The following is a 21,830-nucleotide window of genomic DNA, read 5'->3' as shown; positions in this document are numbered from 1 at the left end:
TACTGTCACCCTGTCAGACATGTAATATTTATTTTATTATACCGAATAAACTATTAAAACATGAACAATTAATATGAACCATGAACAATTTAAATATTCAATAATTGAATTTTGTTACAGCAATGAACAACCATTAGTATGTTGAGTGGTTCAGATTTACGGGCAGAGCAAAATGAACTTCGCTTTATTCGGCACCGACCTAGTAATCAATTTATCCCATCAATTTTCTTAGTTGTCAATTATTTCTTTAAAAATATAGATCTATTACAGAAACAGCTTTCCGTATTTTCTTTTCATCACTTGATTACGCAATTTATGACGTACTTGTGTGACGTCATTTCGGTGACGAAACATTTTGGGACAGCAATATAGACGTGGTGTTGTTTTTTTATTACAGTAAAATATTTGTTTAAAGCATCGAACGAATCCAAAACGTATTTCGGATTGTGTGTTTGTCATGCATAACACCTTAAGAACAGACACTGGAAGTGTATATCGTTGTAACTTTATTGTTATAAGCATTGGATTAAAGTTGCCTTTGAGGTAAGCGTGTCGTTTATACTAAATTGATTTTCTTTTTGATTCCTGTCAAAGCTTAAATAATGACATTTATCTATTATAGAGCACAGTTTCAGCTGAAATCGATATTTTAATTACCAAAATACAACGGACACGCAAAACTGCGTACTGCGCATGCGCGAATTGGACAGTATAATTTTCGAACATTCCGCACGTGATTGCTAAGGCAGCGGGATACAGTATTTTTTTGTCAGTAAATTTTTTCCCGCTGGTGGCACTTGATTGCTATGGCAGCGGGATACAGTATATTTTGGACAGTAAATTTATTCCCGCTGGGTCTGACAGTATTTCTATGTCACGATGGCCTATTGGAGTTTAGCATTGTAAATAAATGTGAGGTATAATAATATTGAATGAAGCCCGCCATCAATGCATAGTATGATATGAAGCTCGCCATCCATGTATAGCATGGCATGAAGCCCGCTGTTAATTATGTTAATTGTACTTCGCTTATGAACTAGACAACACGTCTGTTTGGTTCGATCCTTTAATAACGTCTGATAAAAGTAAACAACAATAAAGATTATGTCGTCAACGTAAAACATACATAATTGCGGCAAATAGCGTTGACGTCGCAAATACTTAACATTCTGGGGGCCGCGAAAAGAATTCAACCAAAATTAAATAATGTAACTAATACACATAGTTCATCTATGCCTCGATGTATATTTAATGTCATTGTCACTAGTAACCTCCAACGGATAGAGCTTCACAATAGGCCTTGTCGTGACTCCCCGGGTGGTTCTGACATGTGCAGCTCGTGTAAGATCGTCTCTTTCGGTGATTAGCTCTTACGACTCCAAGTTTCCACTGCCTGCGGGGACATTCGTCGTGTATCTGCACAACAATTTTGAAACGTTGGTATCTCACGATGTATGAACGGCATCGTATCTTCTTCCGGTTTCCTGCGTATGCCGAGTACTTTGTCGAATCGTACTCTCCGTTCTTCCTTTAGCTACGTAGTAGTTGGATGGTAACGGCTCATGGTCGTTTTTCCACGGTAGAGACGCCGTGTATTGTTTATCAGAGTATTCGATGGACATCTGTTGATATGTATTCAAGCGGTCTTATTTCTCTGGCTCATCTATTGGTGAAATGATTCCAAGGCCTTCTAAGGACCGACATCGTTCAAGTGAACTTGCTTCCTTTGCACGCGAAGTAATTACGTTGATAACGTGATTCGAACTTTTTTCGTCTGCTCCGACTGGTCCAGATAACAGGTATCCTATTTTCGACTTCACTGCCGTAGGCCGCTTTCCGCGAATGACCTCGTCTTCGATAATGCCCCAGTGGTAGTCAGCGCCTATCAGCAATGAAATGTGGAAATATTAACGTTCAGTTACTGGATGAGCAAGTTTCAACTTCCTGAGATAGGGCAAACGTGCAGCAGTGTTTTGGAGACGCGTGCTGATCGGGGTAGCTATGGTTGGAACAATCAGCACATTAATCGGAATACGCTCCTTCCGGTCAGAGATCAGATTGATGGTAGCTGTTTCCAAGTGCAAAATCAGATCTTTCTTGTCGCCGAAAGCTGCCAGTTGAATGGTCTCCGTTCCATTTCGCTTCACTTGAAGTTCACGTGCAAGCGCTTCAGTGATGAACGAATTTTGTGCTCCTTCATCGAACAGTATGCAGGCGTCGGTGTGTATCTGACCAGAGTAGACAGAACTTATGGCTGTCTTTAAAAGAACGCCCTGTTTATGTCTCTGTGATGATGAATGAAGAACAGCTGTTTCTGGTCTGGTTGGCAACACTTCCGGTTCTTGCCTGTGTTTCTGGGCATTCACGTTATTGCATATACTAATATGTTGTTTTTTCTTACACACTTGCCATGTTTTCGAGATGTTCACTTTGAAATTTGATGAAGTCCGAGACATTTAAAACAGAGTCGCTTCTGTTTCACTTGTTCATATCTTGATTTAATGTCAGGAACACTCACACAGTCTTTATGTTTATGATTTCCACCACAGAACACACATTTCACATCATAAGAAATCGAAGTTTGACTTACGTTTTGATGTCTTTGGCGTTTATCATTCGGGTTTGACCCAGCGTAGAATGATGCTATGCTGATAAACTCCGTCATTTCCGGTATATTACACGCACTTCCGGCCTCCATGATATTCAGTTCCCGATTCAATGCGTGTCGTAGATTGCGTGTCGTAGATCCAAATTGCCAGTTTAAATCTCCGTGTTCTCTAGCAGGACTCTTTCTTACTTCCGACGGCATCTTATCTAAAATGACTGGTACCAAAAGACTTCCGTATCCATCTTGATGCTGACCTAGTAACTCGAGGCCTCGTATGCAAGTTTCCATTTTGTCATGAAAGTAACGCATGCTATTCAACGTGTTGCACGGAGCCGGTAACTGGATCAAAGCTTGCATATTGGCGTGTACAATGCGGTGCGGGCTACCAAATCGCTCCTGTAGCAGGCTTATAGCGCGTGAATAGTTGGCGTTCGTCAACGCAAATTCTTCAATTGTACGTGCAGCAGCTCCTTCAAGTTGAGATTGAAGGTAGGCAAACTTTGAAACGTCCGTAAGATTAATGTTCAAATGAATTGTTGATTCAATGCAATCCCAAAACGTCTGCCATTTCAGTTTGTCTCCGTCGAATGAAGGCAATGTAAATTTAGAGAGTCTATGCGAATGTAAGTCATTACTTACGACACTGCTGGTCGCCGGAAGAGCATTCGCGTTAATCTGAGTCCCAGCGGAAGTTGATTGACTGAACCGCGGACGAAGCTGTTCCGTTGACTGACTAAACCACGAACGAGGCTGCTCCTCTTGTTGGTTATTCTTTTGGATCGATGCTGTTTTTCGTAGCGATAACGGCGGTGGTGCTTGTACTTTAGGCTGAGTCTGTTGTCCAAGGAAGGCTTTTAATTTCCGAAATTTGATTTCGATGTCAATCGTGTATTGTTCCGTAGAGAGCATCTCTTCTTGAATACCGTCGACTTCTGGGGACGATTAAACTTTACCGGTACGCGTACCCTAACCCTAACCCTAACCCTTAACACCTTACACATAACAACTAACGCAACGCCTTATAATCTTTTTTATCCTATATATTTCCTTAGTATCGGGGGCTACCGCCCCCAAACCCCCGCGTTGTCGATGTTGGCAAACAACTGCGTACCGGTAAAGTTCAATCTAGCCGACTTCTGTTTGAGACAGGATCTTCTCATTGAATGATTCTAAAATCTTCATTTTCGTCTCATAGGCTTCGAGAATGGTAGAAAACTCTATCAGCGTCGAATCTGACTTCGCATCTTCAATATTCTGCAAATGACGCTGAATTACTCCTCGATGTCCATCTCGAATCGAATGTAATTTCTGAAGATTCATTTTATCGTTTTGTCACGGCACCAATGTTAATTATTTTAATTGTACTTCGCTTATAAACTAGACAACAAGTCTGTTTGGTTCGATCCTTTAATAACGTCTGATAAAAGTAAACAACAATAAAGATGATGACGTCAACGTAAAACATACATAATTGCGGCAAATAGCGTTGACGTCGCAAATACTAAACACCCGCCATCCATGTATAGTATGGTATGAAGCCTGTCATCCATGTATAGCATGGTATGAAGCCTGTCATCCATGTATAGTATGGTATGAATTCCACCATCTATGTACACTATTGTATGAAGCCCGCCATCCATGTATAGCATGGTATGAAGCCCGCCATCTATGTATAGCATGGTATGAAGCCTGTCATCCATGTATAGTATGGTGTGAAGCCCGCCATCTATTTATAGCATGATATGAAGCCCGTCATCCATGTATAGTATGATATAAAGCCCGTCATCCATGTATAGCATGGCATGAAGCCCGTCATGCATGTATAGTATGGTATGACGCCCGTCATCCATGTATAGTACGGTATGAAGCCCGTTATCCATGTATAGTATGATATGAAGCCCGCCATCCATGTATAGTATGGTATGAAGCCCGCCATCCATGTATAGTATTGTATGAAGCCCGTCATCCATGTATAGTATGAAGCCCGTTTTCAATCTAAAGTATGGTATGAAGCCCGTCATCCATGTATAGTATGGTATGAAACCCGTTATCCATTTATTGTATGGTATGAAGCCCGTTTTCAGTCAAAGTATGGTATGAAGCCCGTCGTTCATGTATAGTATGGTATGAAACCCGCTATCCATGTATAGTATGGTATGAAGCCCGTTTTCAATCTAAAGTATGGTATGAAGCCCGTCATTCATGTATAGTATGGTATGAAACCCGCTATCTATGTATAGTTTTGTATGAAACCCGCTATCCATGTATGATATTGTATGAAACCCGCTATCCATGTATAGAAGTGTATGAAACCCGCTATCCATGTATAGTAGTGTATGAAACCCGTTATCCATGTATAGTATTGTGTGAAGCCCGTTTTCAATCTAAAGTATGGTATGAAGCCGGTCGTTCATAAATAACATGTTGTGGATACCACCGTCTATCTGTGTTTCAGTGATCGGGTACCATGCAGCTGATCTCAATTTTGACGCTGTGTGTGCTGGCTTGCCAGGTGATGTCCCAGGGACCCGGGTTGTTCGTGCCTGACCCGAACGACCCCAACATCTTGCGTCCCGTGAGGCTGGACGAGACTAGGCCCAATATCCGAGTCCAGCCGTACGAAGTGGATCAACCCACAGAAAGCATCTGTTAGCACAATCCCGTCTTATTATATAGCGTGTTTAGCATGTGTCGTGTTTTAAACTAATACACACAAAACAGAACTCGCTTAATATATGGATATTTTATGATTATCTTTACCAAATGGAAATGGCTAAGTTCAAAGATGATATAACAAAATTTAATGTGACCTAATTAAGATAAAATGAGGCAAAATCATTTATTTGTTTATGATCTCACAATGGATTGCAATATATATAAATATAAATAGTTCATTTTATATTTAATATTAAATGAAATAAATCATTGACGTTGTGATGAATAGATGCTCCGTTTAACGTGTTTCCGGTTTGAGTAAACTTACTAAGATTGCTTGCAATGGTTTTTCATTTTTATTTTGTTAAATACAAAAAGTGTTGTACTTCAGTACATATATCTTCAGTCGTGTCGTCGCCATGTGTTGATTCTCCTATTGCAGTGCCGCTTATTGGCTTGATGTTACTGGTGCCTTACTTCCTGCTCCGCCAGACCGGAAGCTCCACCACAAGTCCTGGTACTCTGATCCCGGGGTCGGGCGGCATCACGATCATCCGAGAACCTGTCTGCTGCTAACCGTCCTCACCAGCCATGTCCGCACAACATCAACGCGTCAATACAGATCGCCAACCAGACATGTCCGCACAACATCAACGCGTCAACTAAGAATATTTAGAAATTATTTAGTAGGAATGTTATCATATACCGAACTGTATACTTTTTTATACATGATAAACATGTTCAATGTATTAAGTATCTTTAAATGTTATTCCTTCGTTAAATAAATATGCAAGATTTACCTTCATTGTTAGAATTTTTGATAAAGCATATTGACATGAACAACATACATAGATTGTAATAAATCTTAAAAACTATACATTTTTTGAAAGAGAAGATATTGGGGCGTATATCCTGATTGTTAAAAGAAAGGTTAAATATTTACATTTCTTAATCCAACAGAACTATATCTTTAATTAGTGTTTTGTTAAGTTGTTATTTCCCTATCTACCGCATGAAAGGTTTCCGTCTAGTGTATTGCATACTTAACATGTGTATCCGTGGTATCGGCCCTCTTAAAGGGACTGTCAACCGCGATTGACGAAAAAAGAAAAGTTCTAAAATACCGTATTTTTTACAATTATTAGTTTATATTGATTAAAATATCACGAGTGGTATATTACATTACTTGAAAAAAGTTGTTAAGTTTTCATATTTTCAGTTTATTTGTTAATAAATTTTACTGGGTATGTTTACCAGGTAACAACCAGTTAACTATAAATAACGCAAGTATATTGATCATTATCGTCACGTGGTAAACCCAGGAATGCAAGTTGTGCATGCGTAGTGAATCATAGATATTATATATATAAAATGGTCAATCTACTTGCGTTATTTATAGTGTGTATATCGTTATGTCACCTATTTTCGCGATGTACTTTCGATTTCAAATCGCGAAATTGTATTACCGAATATACTGAAAATATTAACTTTTTTCAAGTAATGTAATATACCAGTCGTGACATTTTAACATGAATACATAAGAATGTAGGTGGTTTTTTTTTTCAAAAACAAACACACGCATGTGTTACATGTCAATCTATAACTAAATGTGTATTCTTAAACATAACAACGAAAAATGCATTAACATCGGCAATGTTTTGAGAAAATACTTGCTAGACTGAGCTCCCTGTAATAATCTGTTTCAAATACACTTAGCTCATGGTATCGGCTGTCCTTATTGTTTGCTAACATTTATTAATATGCGCATGTGCTTGTTCTAAAAAAGTCACTATATGGAAATACCGTTTCCATATAGTGTAAAGTTCATATCAAATTTCCTATGAACGCTTATTCACTCAAATTTGCAACAATTAGCACAATATTAGGTATATAGTAAATATTCATTAAGACATGTTTATGTCTATTCAATCTGCACGCTTTTGTAGGAAGATATAATTGGTACTGCATCATATCATATTAACATGGCTTGAGGCCGACTTTCTCAGGCTTCCACCGAGCGCCGCTATGTGCGTGCCATCACAATTGCGATTTGCCTCCCATAGCCCTCGGAAGGCATATGACAATACGATAAATAGCTTTCCTAGAGGAACCTTACCACATTACCATTGATTAATATAACGAAAACATATCCAGTTGATTTACCTATACACCGCGCAACGCATGGAGAGACTTCAGGATTCAGTAACGCTGTGTAATCTTTCCACGTTGCTCTTGGCTTTAATGAAGCCAGCCTATGCATCCATAAAACTCTTGCCTAACTGAAGCAGCCCATTGTCTCCGCGAAGCAATTGCCTTCGACGAAGCCGTCCACTGCCCCCCCCCCCCCCGTAACTTCGTATATAGGGGTGTGCCAAAATTTGGGGTGTGTTTTTCGACTAAAATTATAGATATGGTGTGGTTTTGAGCATCTAAGTATAGATATGGGTATTGAAATCAGAAATTTGCTTGTATATAAATGCATATAGATTTGAACGTATCAGTATCAAAATGAGTATGATAAATTTCATTCTTGTATATAAATGGGTATCAAAAAGTAAATTTCAGTAACGAGAAAGATTCAGAAACTTTACTGGTTTTCCTGTTTAGAAGTGTGACAATAGAACCTATTGCGTCCAGTGATGATACACGAAAGTCTGTCCGCAAGAAGGCAATATTTTGCGAATCAGTGTAGCAAGAATAGCCACATTATAAAAGTACAAAGCTACGTGATATATTTAAATGTGTTTTGAAAATCAAAATATGCTAATGAGGACAGAGTTGACTTTTGCAAAAAAATAACCAATTATTGTGTTCTATGACTACAATATACAGACATATTCTTAACTGGCAAAGTTGTATGAAACATGTAGGAAATTTACAAATAAACATATAATAGCAAATTCAGTAAGTATACTGTATTGATATGATTGAGATAAAAATTCTAGTTTGAAATGTGTCCGCTTTATCAAATTCTAATATTGAAATGGGTCCAGTTTATAAAAAATATTGTATTGAAATGGGTCCACTTTCTCAATGGTATATCATATACAAATGTGTCTGCTTCTTCAAAAATCTTGTATCAAAATGGGTCTACTTTATCAGAGTTAAGGTATTAAAAAAGGTCACATTTCGGAAGTCTCAGTGAGGCACCTCTACCCTAAAATTTGGGAAGTTACCACCCCCCCCCCCCCCCCCCCCCCTCCCCGGGCCACTGCCTCAATGTGGATTCTGATCCCAACGAGACCTGAATTGACTTAAAGCTTCACTGACTTTTAGCTACAATGAAGCTGTGACTTTCTGTTTACCATGGCCCTCAGTGAAGTTTCTGCCACTCCTTCGTCCGTCTTTCCGTAAACTACAGACCCGAGAAGGATCTCTTCATTTTTAATTAAAACTCTGCAGCCCGTGAATTAACGTTGGAACTTTAAAGGTTCCGTCCAACGTTTTGGTAAATTGACAAAACTAGAAAAAGTTGCTTCAGATTCTCAAATATTCGTTTTAGTTATGATATTTTTTAGGAAATATTAATACTGACCATTTACCATTCTCTTAAATATCCATTATATGCATCTTTTGACGATTTGAAAAACTGAAAATTATAAACGCATCGTGCGAAGCGAAACGATTGAATAATTTGGAAGTTCTGTTGTTGTAGTTATATTTTGGGAAACTACGAGGATTGCTTATATAAGTAAAAAATACATCCGCTCTAAGCATGAGCATGGATGGTCGAGTGATCTAGACCGGAGACTTTTTACTCCAGGACTTCAGGGGTCAGTGGTTCGAGCCCTGTTGAGGGTTACTTTTTTCCTTTTTTAAAATTGTATTCTTGTTTTTTTAATGGAGATTTTAAGGTCAAATGTTGAAATTTATCAATATAAAGCATTTAATGACTTGCTTCAATAAATGCCAAAATCTGTTGGACGGCCCCTTTAAAGACAACGTAACACTTCGAAGCACCCAAATGCCCCATATCTATAACCATCAGTAAGAGAACTGTACTTTTACTGTGGATGTTGTCTCGATCGCATCCACAGGGCAACTTACTTCTTGGTAATTTTCTTGCCTTTATAGACACAACATAGTCAGTGATTCAGACAGTAACGAATAGGACACTATAACGTTTCCGAATACTCTTCGCAATCGACAAAGATAATCCTAATATATTAAACACTCAAAAAGCTAAATATATCACAACGTTCTAACAATATTATTAAATAAGTTAATGAACTACAGATAACATTTTTATATTGTATACTTGGCCAATTTAAGGAAGTAATTAAAATCCAATAGCAACAAACGTAAAGCATCAAATTCGGTACCGAAATCGCTTGTCACAATTTTGTCACAAAGCTTCTTATGTAGTGTACTTTAATTTGTTATGCTATGTTGTAAGTATTTAATTATCAGTCATTCAAATGATGCATTTTTGAAGGTCAACCTACACATGCAGTCGTGAAGACGCAGAAGGACATGTTAATAAACTATGATATTCACATATCATAAATATATAGGCCGGTCCGGTAAGCGAAGTGGTTGGGATACGAGCTTCTCACCGAGGCGACCTGGGTTCAACCCTCGATATCATAAGCATGGATTGGGATGGGGATCACCATATCGGACAGCTGCGGATTATTTCGGCCACTCCGCCCAGCCCCCCCCCCCCCCACAACACAAAACCAACTCTTACAGTAACATCTAGAAATAGCTGAAAATTGATATAATTCATAACTCGTCCCAAAGTTCGTAGTCTAATTAGTTAATATAAAGGATCCCATTGGGCACATTCCGGATCTAATCATAACGCAGCCTCAGTTGAAGAACCCCAGGGTAACACTCCGGATCCAAGCATAATGCAGCCTCAGTTGAAGGAGCCCAGGCCACACTCCGAATCCAAGCATAACGCAGAATCAGTTGAAGGAGCCCTGTGGGTCACTCCGGGTCCAAGCATAATGCAGCCTCAGTTGAAGGAGCCCAGGGGCACACTCCGGATCCAAGCATAATGCAGCCTCAATTGAAGGAGCCCAGGCCACAATCCGGATCCAAGCATAATGCAGCCTCAGTTTAAGTAGCCAAGGGGCACACTCCGGCCTCAGGTGAAGGAGCCCAGGGTCACACTCCGGTTCCAAGCATAATGCAGCTTCAAATGAAAGAGCCCAGGCCACACTCCGGGTCTAATGATAATGCAGCCACAGTTGGAGGACCCCAGTGGCACACTACGGGTCCAAGCATAATGCAGCATCAGTTGAAGGAGGCCAGGGGCACACTCCGGTTCCAAGCATAATGCAGCCTCAGTTAAATAAGCCCAGGTGCACACTCCAGATCCAAGCATAATGCAGCCTCAATTGAAGGAGCCCAGGGGCACACTCCGTGTCCTAGCATAATGCAGCCTCAGTTGAATAAGCCCAGGTGCACACTCCAGATCCAAGCATAATGCAGCCTCAGTTGACGGAGCCAAAGAAGCCCAGGGGCACACTCCGGGTCCAAGCATAATGCAGCATTAGTTGAAGGAGCCCAGGGGCACACTCTGGGTCCAATCATAATGCGGCCTCAGTTGAAGGAGCCCAGGGTCACACTCCGGTTCCAAGCATAATGCAGCCTCAGTTGAAGGAGCCCAGTGTGCACACTCCGGGTCCAAGCATAATGCAGCCGCAGTTGAAGGAGCCCAGGGGCACACTCCGGGTCCAAGCATAATGAAGCCTCAGTTGAAGGAGCCCATTGGCACACTCCGTATCCAAGCATAATGCAGCCTCAGTTGAAGGAGCCAAAGGCCACACTCCGGATCCAAGCATAATGCAGCCTCAGTTGAAAGAGCCCAGAGGCACACTCCGGGTCCAAGCATAATGCAGCCTCAGTCGAAGGAGTCCAGGAGCAAACTCCGGACCCAAGCATAATGCAGTCTCAGTTGAAAGAGCCAAGGGGCACACTCCGGGTCCTAGCATAATGCAGCATCAGTTGAAGGAGTCTAGTGTCACACTCCGGATCCAAGCATAAGCAGCCTCAGTTGAATGAGCCCAGGGGGGGGGGGGCACTCCGGATCCAAGCTTAATGCAGCCTCAGTTGAAGGAGCCCAATGCAACACTCCGGATCCAAGCATAATGCAGCCTCAGTTGAAGAACCCTAGGGTCGTACTCCGGTTCCAAGTTTAATTCAGCCTCAGTTGAAGGATCCCAAGGCAAAACTCCGGATCCAAACATAATGCAGCATCAGTTGAAGAACCCAGGGACACCCTCCGGATCTAATCATAATGCAGCCTCAGTTGAAGGAGCCCAGGGTCACACTCCGGTTCCAAGCATAATGCAGCCTCAGTTGAAGGAGCCCAGGGTCATACTCCGGTTCCAAGCATAATGCAGCTTCAGTAGAAAGAGCCCAGGCCACACTCCGGGTTCAATCATAATGCAGCCTCAGTTGAAAGAGCACATGGTCACACTCCGGTTACAAGCATAATGCAGCCTCAGTTGAAGGAGCCCAGGGGCACACTCCGGTTCCAAGCATAATGCAGCCTCAGTTGACGGAGCCAAAGAAGCCCAGTGGCGCACTCCGTATCCAAGCATAATGCAGCCTCAGTTGAAGGAGCCCAGGGGCACACTCCGGTTCCAAGCATAATGCAGCCTCAGTTGAAGGAGCCCAGGGTCACACTCCGGTTCCAAGCATAATGCAGCTTCAGTTGAAAGAGCCCAGGCCACACTCCGGGTCTAATCACAATGCAGCCTCAGTTGGAGGACCCCAGTGGCACACTACGGGTCCAAGCATAATGCAGCCTCAGTTGAAGGAGCCCAGGGTCACACTCCGGTTCCAAGCATAATGCAGCTTCAGTTGAAAGAGCCCAGGCCACACTCCGGGTCTTATAATAATGCAGCCTCAGTTGAAGGACCCCAGTGGCACACTCCGGTTCCAAGCATAATGCAGCCTCAGTTGAAGTAGCCCAGGGTCACACTCCGGTTCCAAGCATAATGCAGCTTCAGTTGAAAGAGCCCAGGCCACACTCCGGGTCAAATCATAATGCAGCCTCAGTTGGAGGACCCCAGTGGCACACTACGGGTCCAAGCATAATGCAGCATCAGTTGAAGGAGCCCAGGGGCACACTCCGGGTCCAATCATAATGCAGCCTCAGTTGAAGGAGCACATGGTCACACTCCGGTCCCAAGCATAATGCAGCCTCAATTGAAGGAGCCCAGGGGCACACTCCGGTTCCAAGCATAATGCAGCCTCAGTTGAATAAGCCCAGGTGCACACTCAAGATCCAAGCATAATGCAGCCTCAGTTGACGGAGCCCAAGTCAACACTCCTGATCTATGCGTAATGCAGCCTCAGATGAAGAACCCCAGAGTCACACTCCGATTCCAAGTATAATGCAGCGTCAGTTGAAGGAGCCCAAGGCCACACTCTAGATCCAAGCATAATGCAGCCTCAGTTGAAGGAGCTCAAGGCAACACTTCGGATCCAAGCATAATGCATCCTCAGTTGAAGGAGCCCAAGGCAACACTCCGGATCCCAGCATAATCCAGCCTCAATTGAAGGAGCCCATGGTCACACTCCGGATCTAATCATAATGCAGCCTCAGTGGACGGAGCCGAGGGGCACACTCCGGGTCCAAGTAAAATGCAGCCTCAGTTGAACGAGCCAATGGCCACACTCCGGATCCAAGCATAATGCATCCTCAGTTGAAGAAGCACAAGGTCACATTCCGGATCCAAGCATAATGCAGCCTCAGTTGAAGAACCCCAGTGTAGCACTCCGGAACCAAGCATAATGCAGCCTCAGTTGAAAAAGCCCAAGGCCACACTCCGGATCCAAGCATAATGCAGCCTCGGTTGAAGGAGCCCATGGTCACACTCCGGTTCCAAGCATAATGCTGCCTAAGGCATCGAAGATCCTCGTTTAAACTTTTCAAACTACGCGCACATCACACATTTGTATCTGTTTGCGTATCTATCTAGGATACTTACCATAACAAATGAAAGGCAGACAATGTTATATATGGCTATACGGGCTAATGTCAATAGCCTTTACTGGTTTTCTTTGAATAAATCCAGACAGGATGACCGCTTACTGGAATTGGAATCCTTCAAGATTGTATGTATTACGTTTAAAGGCTCTATAAAGGTCACAAATCCAATTATTATGCATATCAACTGGTCTAATTTTTACCTGATTTTAGTTACTCTTGCATAAAAACTGCTAATAACATAGCTTGGGTACAACGTTGTCAAGAATTATGAAAGATAAACCCGTTTCATAATTGGAAGAAATGTTTACATTTTTGCAATTAACGTGATGTGTAGCCTCAGAGCGTTCACATATGCTAAAATAGCCGAAAGAACATTCAATTTTAATTCTATTTTAACAACTTTTCACCAGCAGAAAGTAACTTATTAGATCACTACAAACGTTTTTACCATTTAGAAAAGACCTACTTTGTGAGTGATACCGGAAAACGTTAAAAGTCGTTGTTATATTTTTGGTGACCTGAGTCACTTTCACTTTCTCTTTCGCGAGTAAACAGCAATGTAAATAAACTGATTGTTTGTAAACACAATTGACTTGAAGGACACTTTATTTTGAGCTCAAAACAGGTTTTATTGCTCATTTTTTTATTATTATGTCCAATAGCATATATATATATATATATATATATATATATATATATATATATATATATATATATATATATATATATATATATATATATATATATATATATATATATTGTTGTTTGATAACCTTTATAAATAGAATATGAAAAAAATATTTAAAAAATGTGTAAATAATTACGTATCTTCACCTTCATAGAGCCTTTAAAGAAATTGCCTACTATTTGTGATTGAATGCTGGCTTATGCAAAATCGAACATAAATTTATATTTCTAAATGTTGGTTTGTCAATTTAAAACGGTATAACACGAGTTTTATAAATATATAATGGTAGGTATTAAACGCGAACAGCCATTGTAACATGATTTAGAAAATGTGAGCACAAAATGCAACATTAACACAATGAGTAAATATGAGAAAGCAGCCTCTTATTATAAATAATCTTACTAATATAAAGGGACCCATCCAATGTATTGATCAATAGCAGCAGCAGCATTTTGATTTTTAATTTGCTCAATGCAAAACTAGGTTTTTTATGCATTTGGGCCTACTGGCGGGACAATGCTCAGATATATTATTGACTGTTGATTAAGGTCAATACAGATGAATAGAGGTTTATAATCATGGTTTAGACAGCTGTAATAAAAAGATAAAAATTATTCAACATAGATATATAGTTTATTATGTTCGTTTGTTATTAGCGCATAGCGGAATAATATATATAAGTAGTCCACTGGTGGCCATTTCACACCCGGCAACCACAAATGGAAAAATGTAACTCTGCGAGAGATCAAAAAGTGCGCCTGAAAAGGAGAATATTATTTGAATGTACATTTCTCAAAGAAAGCTCAGAAGCACGTGAACAATTACAAGTGGAAATAGATAAGTGAGGAAAACGAGGAATCAGTATAGGATAGACACTGAGTAGCAGCATTATATGGGGCATTGTGTGCACACTGGTCTTATAGGATAGACCCCGAGAAGCAGCGTCGTATTGGGCATTGCGTACCTAACGGTCTTATAGGATAGACCACGAGTAACAGCGTCGTATGGGGCATTGTGTACACACCGGTCTTATAGAATAGACCACGAGTAACAGCTTCATATGGGGCATTGTGTACACACCGGTCTTATAGGATAGGCCCCGAGGAGCAGCTTCGTATGGGGCATTGTGTACACACCGGTCTTATAGGATAGACCACGAGTAACAGCTTCATATGGGGCATTGTGTAAACACCGGTCTTATAGGATAGACTCCGAGAGGCAGCTTCATATGGGGCATTGTGTAAACACCGGTCTTATAGGATAGACTCCGAGTAGCTGCGTCGTATGGGGCATTGTGTAAACACCGGTCTTATAGGATAGACCACGAGTAACAGCTTCATATGGGGCATTGTGTAAACACCGGTCTTATAGGATAGACCACGAGTAACAGCTTCATATGGGGCATTGTGTAAACACCGGTCTTATAGGATAGACCACGAGTAACAGCTTCATATGGGGCATTGTGTAAACACCGGTCTTATAGGATAGACTCCGGGTAGCTGCGTCGTATGGGGCATTGTGTACACACCGGTCTTTAACGACGGGTGTAAAGCCACCCTAAGCATGATGGGAACGCACTACTGTTTATATGGCATGACGATCACGGAATGGACAGTACATGTAGTTACATGGTAAACGTTTGAATGTGTCTTTGTAGTGTTACCTATACTCAATATATTGTTTATATATTTTGGTCATGTTAATGCTCGTCTATTTGCTGATATTGCATTAGCAATATTATGGCAGAATCTATTATCTTACAGTATATTGTATATTTAAGAAAGATTATTGATGTATATTTTAGTAGTAACGATGTGTTGCCATTGTAGGTTGAAAAAGTTGCCAATTAAAAAAAAACCACACACGCTGAAACCAACCCTTGCTTGGTTAATGTGATTATTGATAATAAATTAATATTCCAAGAACCTTATCAGAACTTAAAGTATGAATGGACTAACCATTCAACGATCATGCAGGTTTCATGTATAGCATTCATCAACTAAGTCCACCCCTTTCCAGTGCTCTCCAGTGGTATGTTTGTATGTGAAGGGCTAAGACGTGCTTCTGGATGGGAATCACGTGTGTATTTACAATTAATGACCATCTCATCCAGGTTTGAAGGTTTCGACCAATATAAAGAACTTAAGTATAGATAATTACTTACATTGGTTATAGTATGTTTATAATGTAGGTTTATAAGAGAATCGTCAACGCGTCGTAGAATATTTTCAGACTTCTAATGCTACCGAATGGATGTAAATTAAGTGTTGGAACATAATAGCCATAACGCAATGACGTTACCATTTGTTTGGAATAAGGTAATTATGGTAGTAGTATTAGTATTATAAATGGCGTTGCGGTGTCTAAAATTTTATGACACAAATGCTTTTAAAAACAGTGCTAGTTAAATTATTAGTTTGTCATCGAGATATAAAACTTATATACTCTTTAAGAAAGGCCGTCGTGTGTGTTTTCTAAGACGGTTTACCAAACCTGTTTTTGTCTGTGGTCGAAGCAGATAGACCCGCAAACGCTCGAGTATATATACCATGGTCCTATACAGCTGCTACTCGGAGTCTATCACATCACTGCGCCTTTCTTCTAGAGTGTGGAATACATGAAAACACGTTTTCTTGTCTTTGGTTGATCGGCTGATGAAAGCCGTGTACTAAATCACCTTGCAACATGGATGGACACAATAATACATGGTTACAATGACGCATTGATGTATGGGCATGCGCAAGCCTGAAAAGAGAGATACTTATATGAACGGTTTGGAGTATGGAGGCATGGGTACATGGACGCATGGACGCAATGTCTTATGAACGGATTGATGTATCGACGCATGAATGGATGGGCCCATGAACGGCTGGATGCCTGTATTTAAAGCCAAGAAGACGTCTTCATACTAGCACGTGTGTCTACTCACCTGCAGCGGGAAGGCCGGTGAAGGCCGCGACGGCGCTGAAGAACATGTTTATGCCGCTGAAGTCCGCTATCTGCGCCGCGCCAAACAGGTCTGGTACCAGAGAGCCACTCAGCGAGCTTGCGCTTCCTGTAGGAAAGATCGCACGTCGCGTCATGGTGATATACACGGCAATATCGTGGAAGTCACGTGTGATATGTGTGCACGTCATCACGTGTGTATTTACTGTATATACTAAAACGTGTATTAAGAGGAGAACCGAACTGAATGATAAAACTTGCATGTCCTTTAGGATGAACATCGTCTATTTAAAACTTATTCATTTCCGGATGGTCGCACATGTATTCATGTAAATACACTGGTAAAGCAAAACCATCACTATTGCATTTCTCCATGAAATATTTTTTTAAAGTATAAACAATAACGTTTTTCTTTTTTGATGTTATCACTTGCAAATACCAGTCTATAGGCAAATGTAATACTTGTAATGCATCTGTAAACCGTTCACACTCATTAGCGCATTTCAAAGGTAGATCTACAACAATATGAAAGCGCTCGGTAAAACGTAAAACGCCAATTATTATTTTAAATAGCACATGTACAGTAACTGTTAGGCCAAGGCGTACCTTAAATATCCCATGTACAGTAACGGTAAGGCCACGGCGTACCTTAAATATCCCATGTACAGTAACGGTAAGGCCAAGGCGTACCTTAAATATCCCATGTACAGTAACTGTAAGGCCAAGGCCTACCGTGTACAGTAACTGTAAGGCCAAGGCCTACCTTAAATATCCCATGTACAGTAACTGTAAGGCCAAGGCGTACCGGCGGATAATCCAAAGAGGATTCCGAACGCCAAGAAGGCGGTGCGGCTGGCGCAGAATGGCGCCATGGTGATCAGCACGCCATTGATGACAAGCACGAGGCAGCACAGGCGCGCCCGACTGAACCATTTCCGGTCCGCTATCAAGCCAATAACAGCACGCGCTATCGTGCTGAGGAGACCTGGCGACACAAACAGCTGATATAAAAATGGAGCATACGCTTTACAAAACGACACTAAACAAGCGGTTATTTGGAAGCAGTCAATGCCCATTCTACCGCCTGGCTAGGGGTGCAGCTTACTACCGGTATGTAGTATGAATACTTACTACCGCGGCGTACCACTTTCCGTAGAAACATAAAGCAAATGCGTTATAATGAAGTAAAATCAGAAAGGGGGAATAGTTGGGTGTCGGTGGTAAATCAAAAAACACGGTATGACAAAAAATAGAATATTGTAATGTAACCGCTGTTTTATCAGTTTCTTTTCCTATACAATTAGCTATTGTATTTTATGACAGAAATCGGTCGAAGTACAGGCTTATACGGGACGACACTTTCCTTTTATGGACTTTTTTTGTTAAAAGGAAATCTCTTCAGAACGAAAATCCATTTAAGGCTGATTTTGTTGTCCCTGATAAGCCTGTGCGAACTGCACAGGCTAATCATTGATGACACTTTACGCACATGCATTAAGCCCAGTTTTCTCGAAAAGAGGCACATTTAATAAGAATTTGGTATATTTACAGTTTGAAAGAGCATTACTGACTGGGGGTTAGGCAGACCACAAGACACCATAAAGCAGTAATCTTATAATCAGTCTTGTTACCATGGTGATTGTCATGTTTGGTTAACTATACAAATACATAAGGCCAAAGTTAAATGAATTTCGAAACACTTGCGAGAAAGTGAATACGTTTTTATAACATTCTAGATTTAATATACTAGTATTAGACATTTAATATTTAATACACTTTTTTAAGGTAAACGCATCTTATAATCCATGGTACTTGTTTCAAAAGTTTTTCGTAAGGAAATAGTCATGCCCTTGAAATACTAGTATTGGGGAAATAGCGTGTGAACAAAACATTTGGGAATTACTTTAACGTGGTACAAATTGACGGAGAAAATTAAATACATAGTTGTAAATTTTATTTTGTGTGAAAACTAAATGAGTTTCAAGACATTTTCAGAAAGAACGTGTCAAGTATTCGGCTACATGTACAGAATATAAAAAATCATTATGGCTGTACACACTTAAAGCTATGCTTCATCTCTTTTTAATTCTCGCGCGTGTATTGAATTCCTCTCTCAGTACCTTTTATGGAAACAGTCTCGTTTTTAAGTCGTTTATTAGAAATTGGCATTTTATAAGCAAGGGAAAACTTGCCGTTCGGCTGTAATAAATAGCAAACATGACTTTCCCATGTTACCTATGTATGCGTCATGCGAAGTAATTTTGTGGAATTAAATATTCTAAAAACAAATTGCTAAAACCCAAGTAGATATATTGTTATTTCAATTTTCCACACGACGACCAAAGTGACGTTTTAGAGGTTTAATGTGCATTTAATCGTGCTTTACAATGAAGGTACATTTATCAGTTCAAGTTATGTTTAACTCATGTACAATAAATGGTTATTATACGAATGGTCAAACATGGTTTTATTTCAAATGTGCCAAAACGGTAATGTAACACTCTAGTTATAGTTGGTTTACCGATAAAGAAGATCACAGTAACTGTATCCTGCTTCGGGAACCCTTTATCGACCATCATATAGGGCAAATACGCGAAGGGGACATTCTGTGCCAGTTCTGTTAGCAAGTTGGAGACAATCAATATAACAAAGCCCGGGTTGCGTAAGGGCGCGATACTTAACCACCGTTTCTGTCCCGTGTAGTTGCGTTGCACGTCTTCGGTAAAAGCACGCTTTTGGTTAATCTGTAGAAATGACTTTGCTGGAATAATTTCAATAATTTCAGTACATGTGTTTGTATCATCTTCCTCGATACCTTGTTTTTCCAGCAACTTGGTTTCTAAGACCGCCTTGTCGAGATTTGAATTTGACATTAACTTCAAAGAAACATTTTGTTGAAATGATTTAATTTCAACACTATCTCCATTATCCAAATCCCGTGTTATATCTAACTCAGTGTCTGGAATTGTTTGTCTTTGCCCGTGTTTGTCTGGTTCACGAGCTGTGTGGTTGAGCGGACGCAGGACGAGCGAGCAGGCCAGTCCGTGAAGGATCATACCCGCCTGTATAACAAGCGTGCCCCGCCAGGAGAACTCGTCAATGAGCATCTGAAGCGGCATATAACAGTTTACTGTATCAAAACAGCATTATATACTGTATCAACAGAGTACTCAATACTGTATCAACAGAGTACTCAATACTGTATCAACAGAGTACTCTATACTGTATCAACAGAGTACTCAATATTGTATCAACAGAGTACTCTATACTGTATCAACAGAGTACTATACACTGTATCAACAGAGTACTCTATACTGTATCAACAGAGTACTCTATACTGTATCAACAGAGTACTATATACTGTATCAACAGAGTATTCTATACTGTATCAACAGAGTACTCTATATTGTATCAACAGAGTACTCTATACTGTATCAACAGAGTACTATACACTGTACCAACAGAGTTCTCTATACTGTATCAACAGAGTACTATATACTGTATCAACAGAGTATTATATACTGTATCAACAGAGTACTCTATACTGTATCAACAGTGTACTCTATACTGCATCAACAGAGTACTCTATACTGTATCAACAGAGTACTCTATACTGTATCAACAGAGTACTCTATACTGTATCAACAGAGTACTCTATACTGTATCAACATGGTACTCTATACTGTATCAACAGAGTACTCTACACTGTATCAACAGAGTACTATACACTGTATCAACAGAGTACTCTATACTGTATCAACAGAGTACTCTATACTGTATCAACAGAGTACTCTATACTGTATCAACAGAGTACTCTATACTGTATCAACAGAGTACTCTATACTGTATCAACAGAGTACTATTTACTGTATCAACATAGTACTCTATATTGTATCAACAGAGTACTCTATACTGTATCAACAGAGTACTATACACTGTTTCAACAGAGTACTCTATACTGTTTCAACAGAGTACTCTATACTGTATCAACAGAGTACTCTATACTGTATCAACAGAGAACTCTATACTGTATCAACAGAGTAATCTAGACTGTATCAACAGAGTACTCTATACTGTATCAACAGAGTACTCTATACTGTATCAACAGAATACTCAATACTGTATCAACAGTGTACTCTATACTGTATCAACAGAGTGCTCTATACTATATAAACAAAGTACTCAATACTGTATCAACAGAGTGCTCTATACTATATAAACAGAGTACTCTATACTGTATCAACAGAGTACTCTATACTGTATCAACAGAGTACTCTATACTGTATCAACAGAGTACTCTATACTGTATCAACAGAGTACTCTATACTGTATCAACAGAGTACTGTATACTCTATCAACAGAGTACTATATACTGTATCAGCAGAGTGCTCTATACTGTATTAACAGACTACTCTATACTGTATCAGCAGAATACGCTATACTGTATCAACAGAGTACTACATACACTATTCTGCATCAGCAGAGTGCTCTATACTGTATCAACAGAGTGTTCTATACTGTATCAAAAGAGTACTCTATACTGTATCAGCAGAATGCTTTACAACATCAGTAGAGTGCTCTATACTGTATCAAAATAGTACTTAATACTGTATCAACAGAGTACTCTATACTGTATCAACAGAGTAATTTATACTGTGTAAACAAAGTACACTATACTATACTAGAAATGGCGCGGCAGAGGCCGACGCGTATCCCCACGCCGAATGTTTGACCTAGGTGTGCCCCAGGGTTGGTAAAGGGGCCATGCATAGCTGAGATTGACCGTATTGTCATAAGAGAAGTTCATCATCAATTAGAAGTGAATTGGTGTAGAAATGAAGAAGTTATAGTAAAAGGCAATTTTGGGTGGGTGTGACATATGTGGGCAGGGCGCCCCAGGGTTGGTAATTGTGCCATGCATAGTTGAGATTGACCGTATTGTCATAAGAGAAGTTCAGTATCAATGTGAAGTGAATCGGTGT

At 40.3% G+C, this 21,830-nt stretch overlaps 2 protein-coding genes across 27 annotated transcripts in view; one reads left to right on the top strand and one right to left on the bottom strand.

Annotated features, from left to right (window-relative positions):
• Positions 1-3,212: 3,212 nt before the first annotated feature.
• Positions 3,213-6,062, top strand: LOC127834517 (uncharacterized). The gene is made up of 2 exons (XM_052360410.1): positions 3,213-5,256; positions 5,706-6,062. Exons 1-2 carry the CDS (start codon positions 5,076-5,078, stop codon positions 5,837-5,839), a joined length of 315 nt encoding a protein of 104 aa, XP_052216370.1. The 5' UTR covers positions 3,213-5,075; the 3' UTR covers positions 5,840-6,062.
• The window catches only part of LOC127834514 (monocarboxylate transporter 12-like), a 34,582-nt gene continuing 18,357 nt past the window's right edge, over positions 5,606-21,830 (bottom strand). For 12 of the 26 annotated variants that reach the window (XM_052360399.1, XM_052360383.1, XM_052360400.1 and 9 more), the window contains exons 6-8: positions 17,654-17,833; positions 16,832-16,957; positions 14,514-14,660 (exon numbers count right to left, since the gene is read on the bottom strand). In XM_052360399.1, coding sequence (XP_052216359.1) covers positions 14,539-14,660; positions 16,832-16,957; positions 17,654-17,833 — 428 coding nt within the window. In that variant the 3' untranslated portion in view covers positions 14,514-14,538. The other 14 variants (XM_052360384.1, XM_052360406.1, XM_052360390.1 and 11 more) reach the window with 5 other exon arrangements.

This window comes from Dreissena polymorpha, chromosome 6 (assembly GCF_020536995.1).
Source record: "Dreissena polymorpha isolate Duluth1 chromosome 6, UMN_Dpol_1.0, whole genome shotgun sequence".
Taxonomy (NCBI): domain Eukaryota; kingdom Metazoa; phylum Mollusca; class Bivalvia; order Myida; family Dreissenidae; genus Dreissena; species Dreissena polymorpha.
The sequence above is the reverse complement of the archived record's forward strand: the minus strand, read 5'-3'. Positions and strand labels throughout refer to the sequence as shown.

Coding starts and splice junctions, on each gene's coding strand:
- LOC127834517 (XM_052360410.1), top strand. CDS start 5,076: ATGCAGCTGATCTCAATTTTGACGCTGTGTGTGCTGGCTTGCCAGGTG. Junction 5,257..5,705: donor TCAACCCACAGAAAGCATCT/GTTAGCACAATC, acceptor CTCCTATTGCAG/TGCCGCTTATTGGCTTGATG.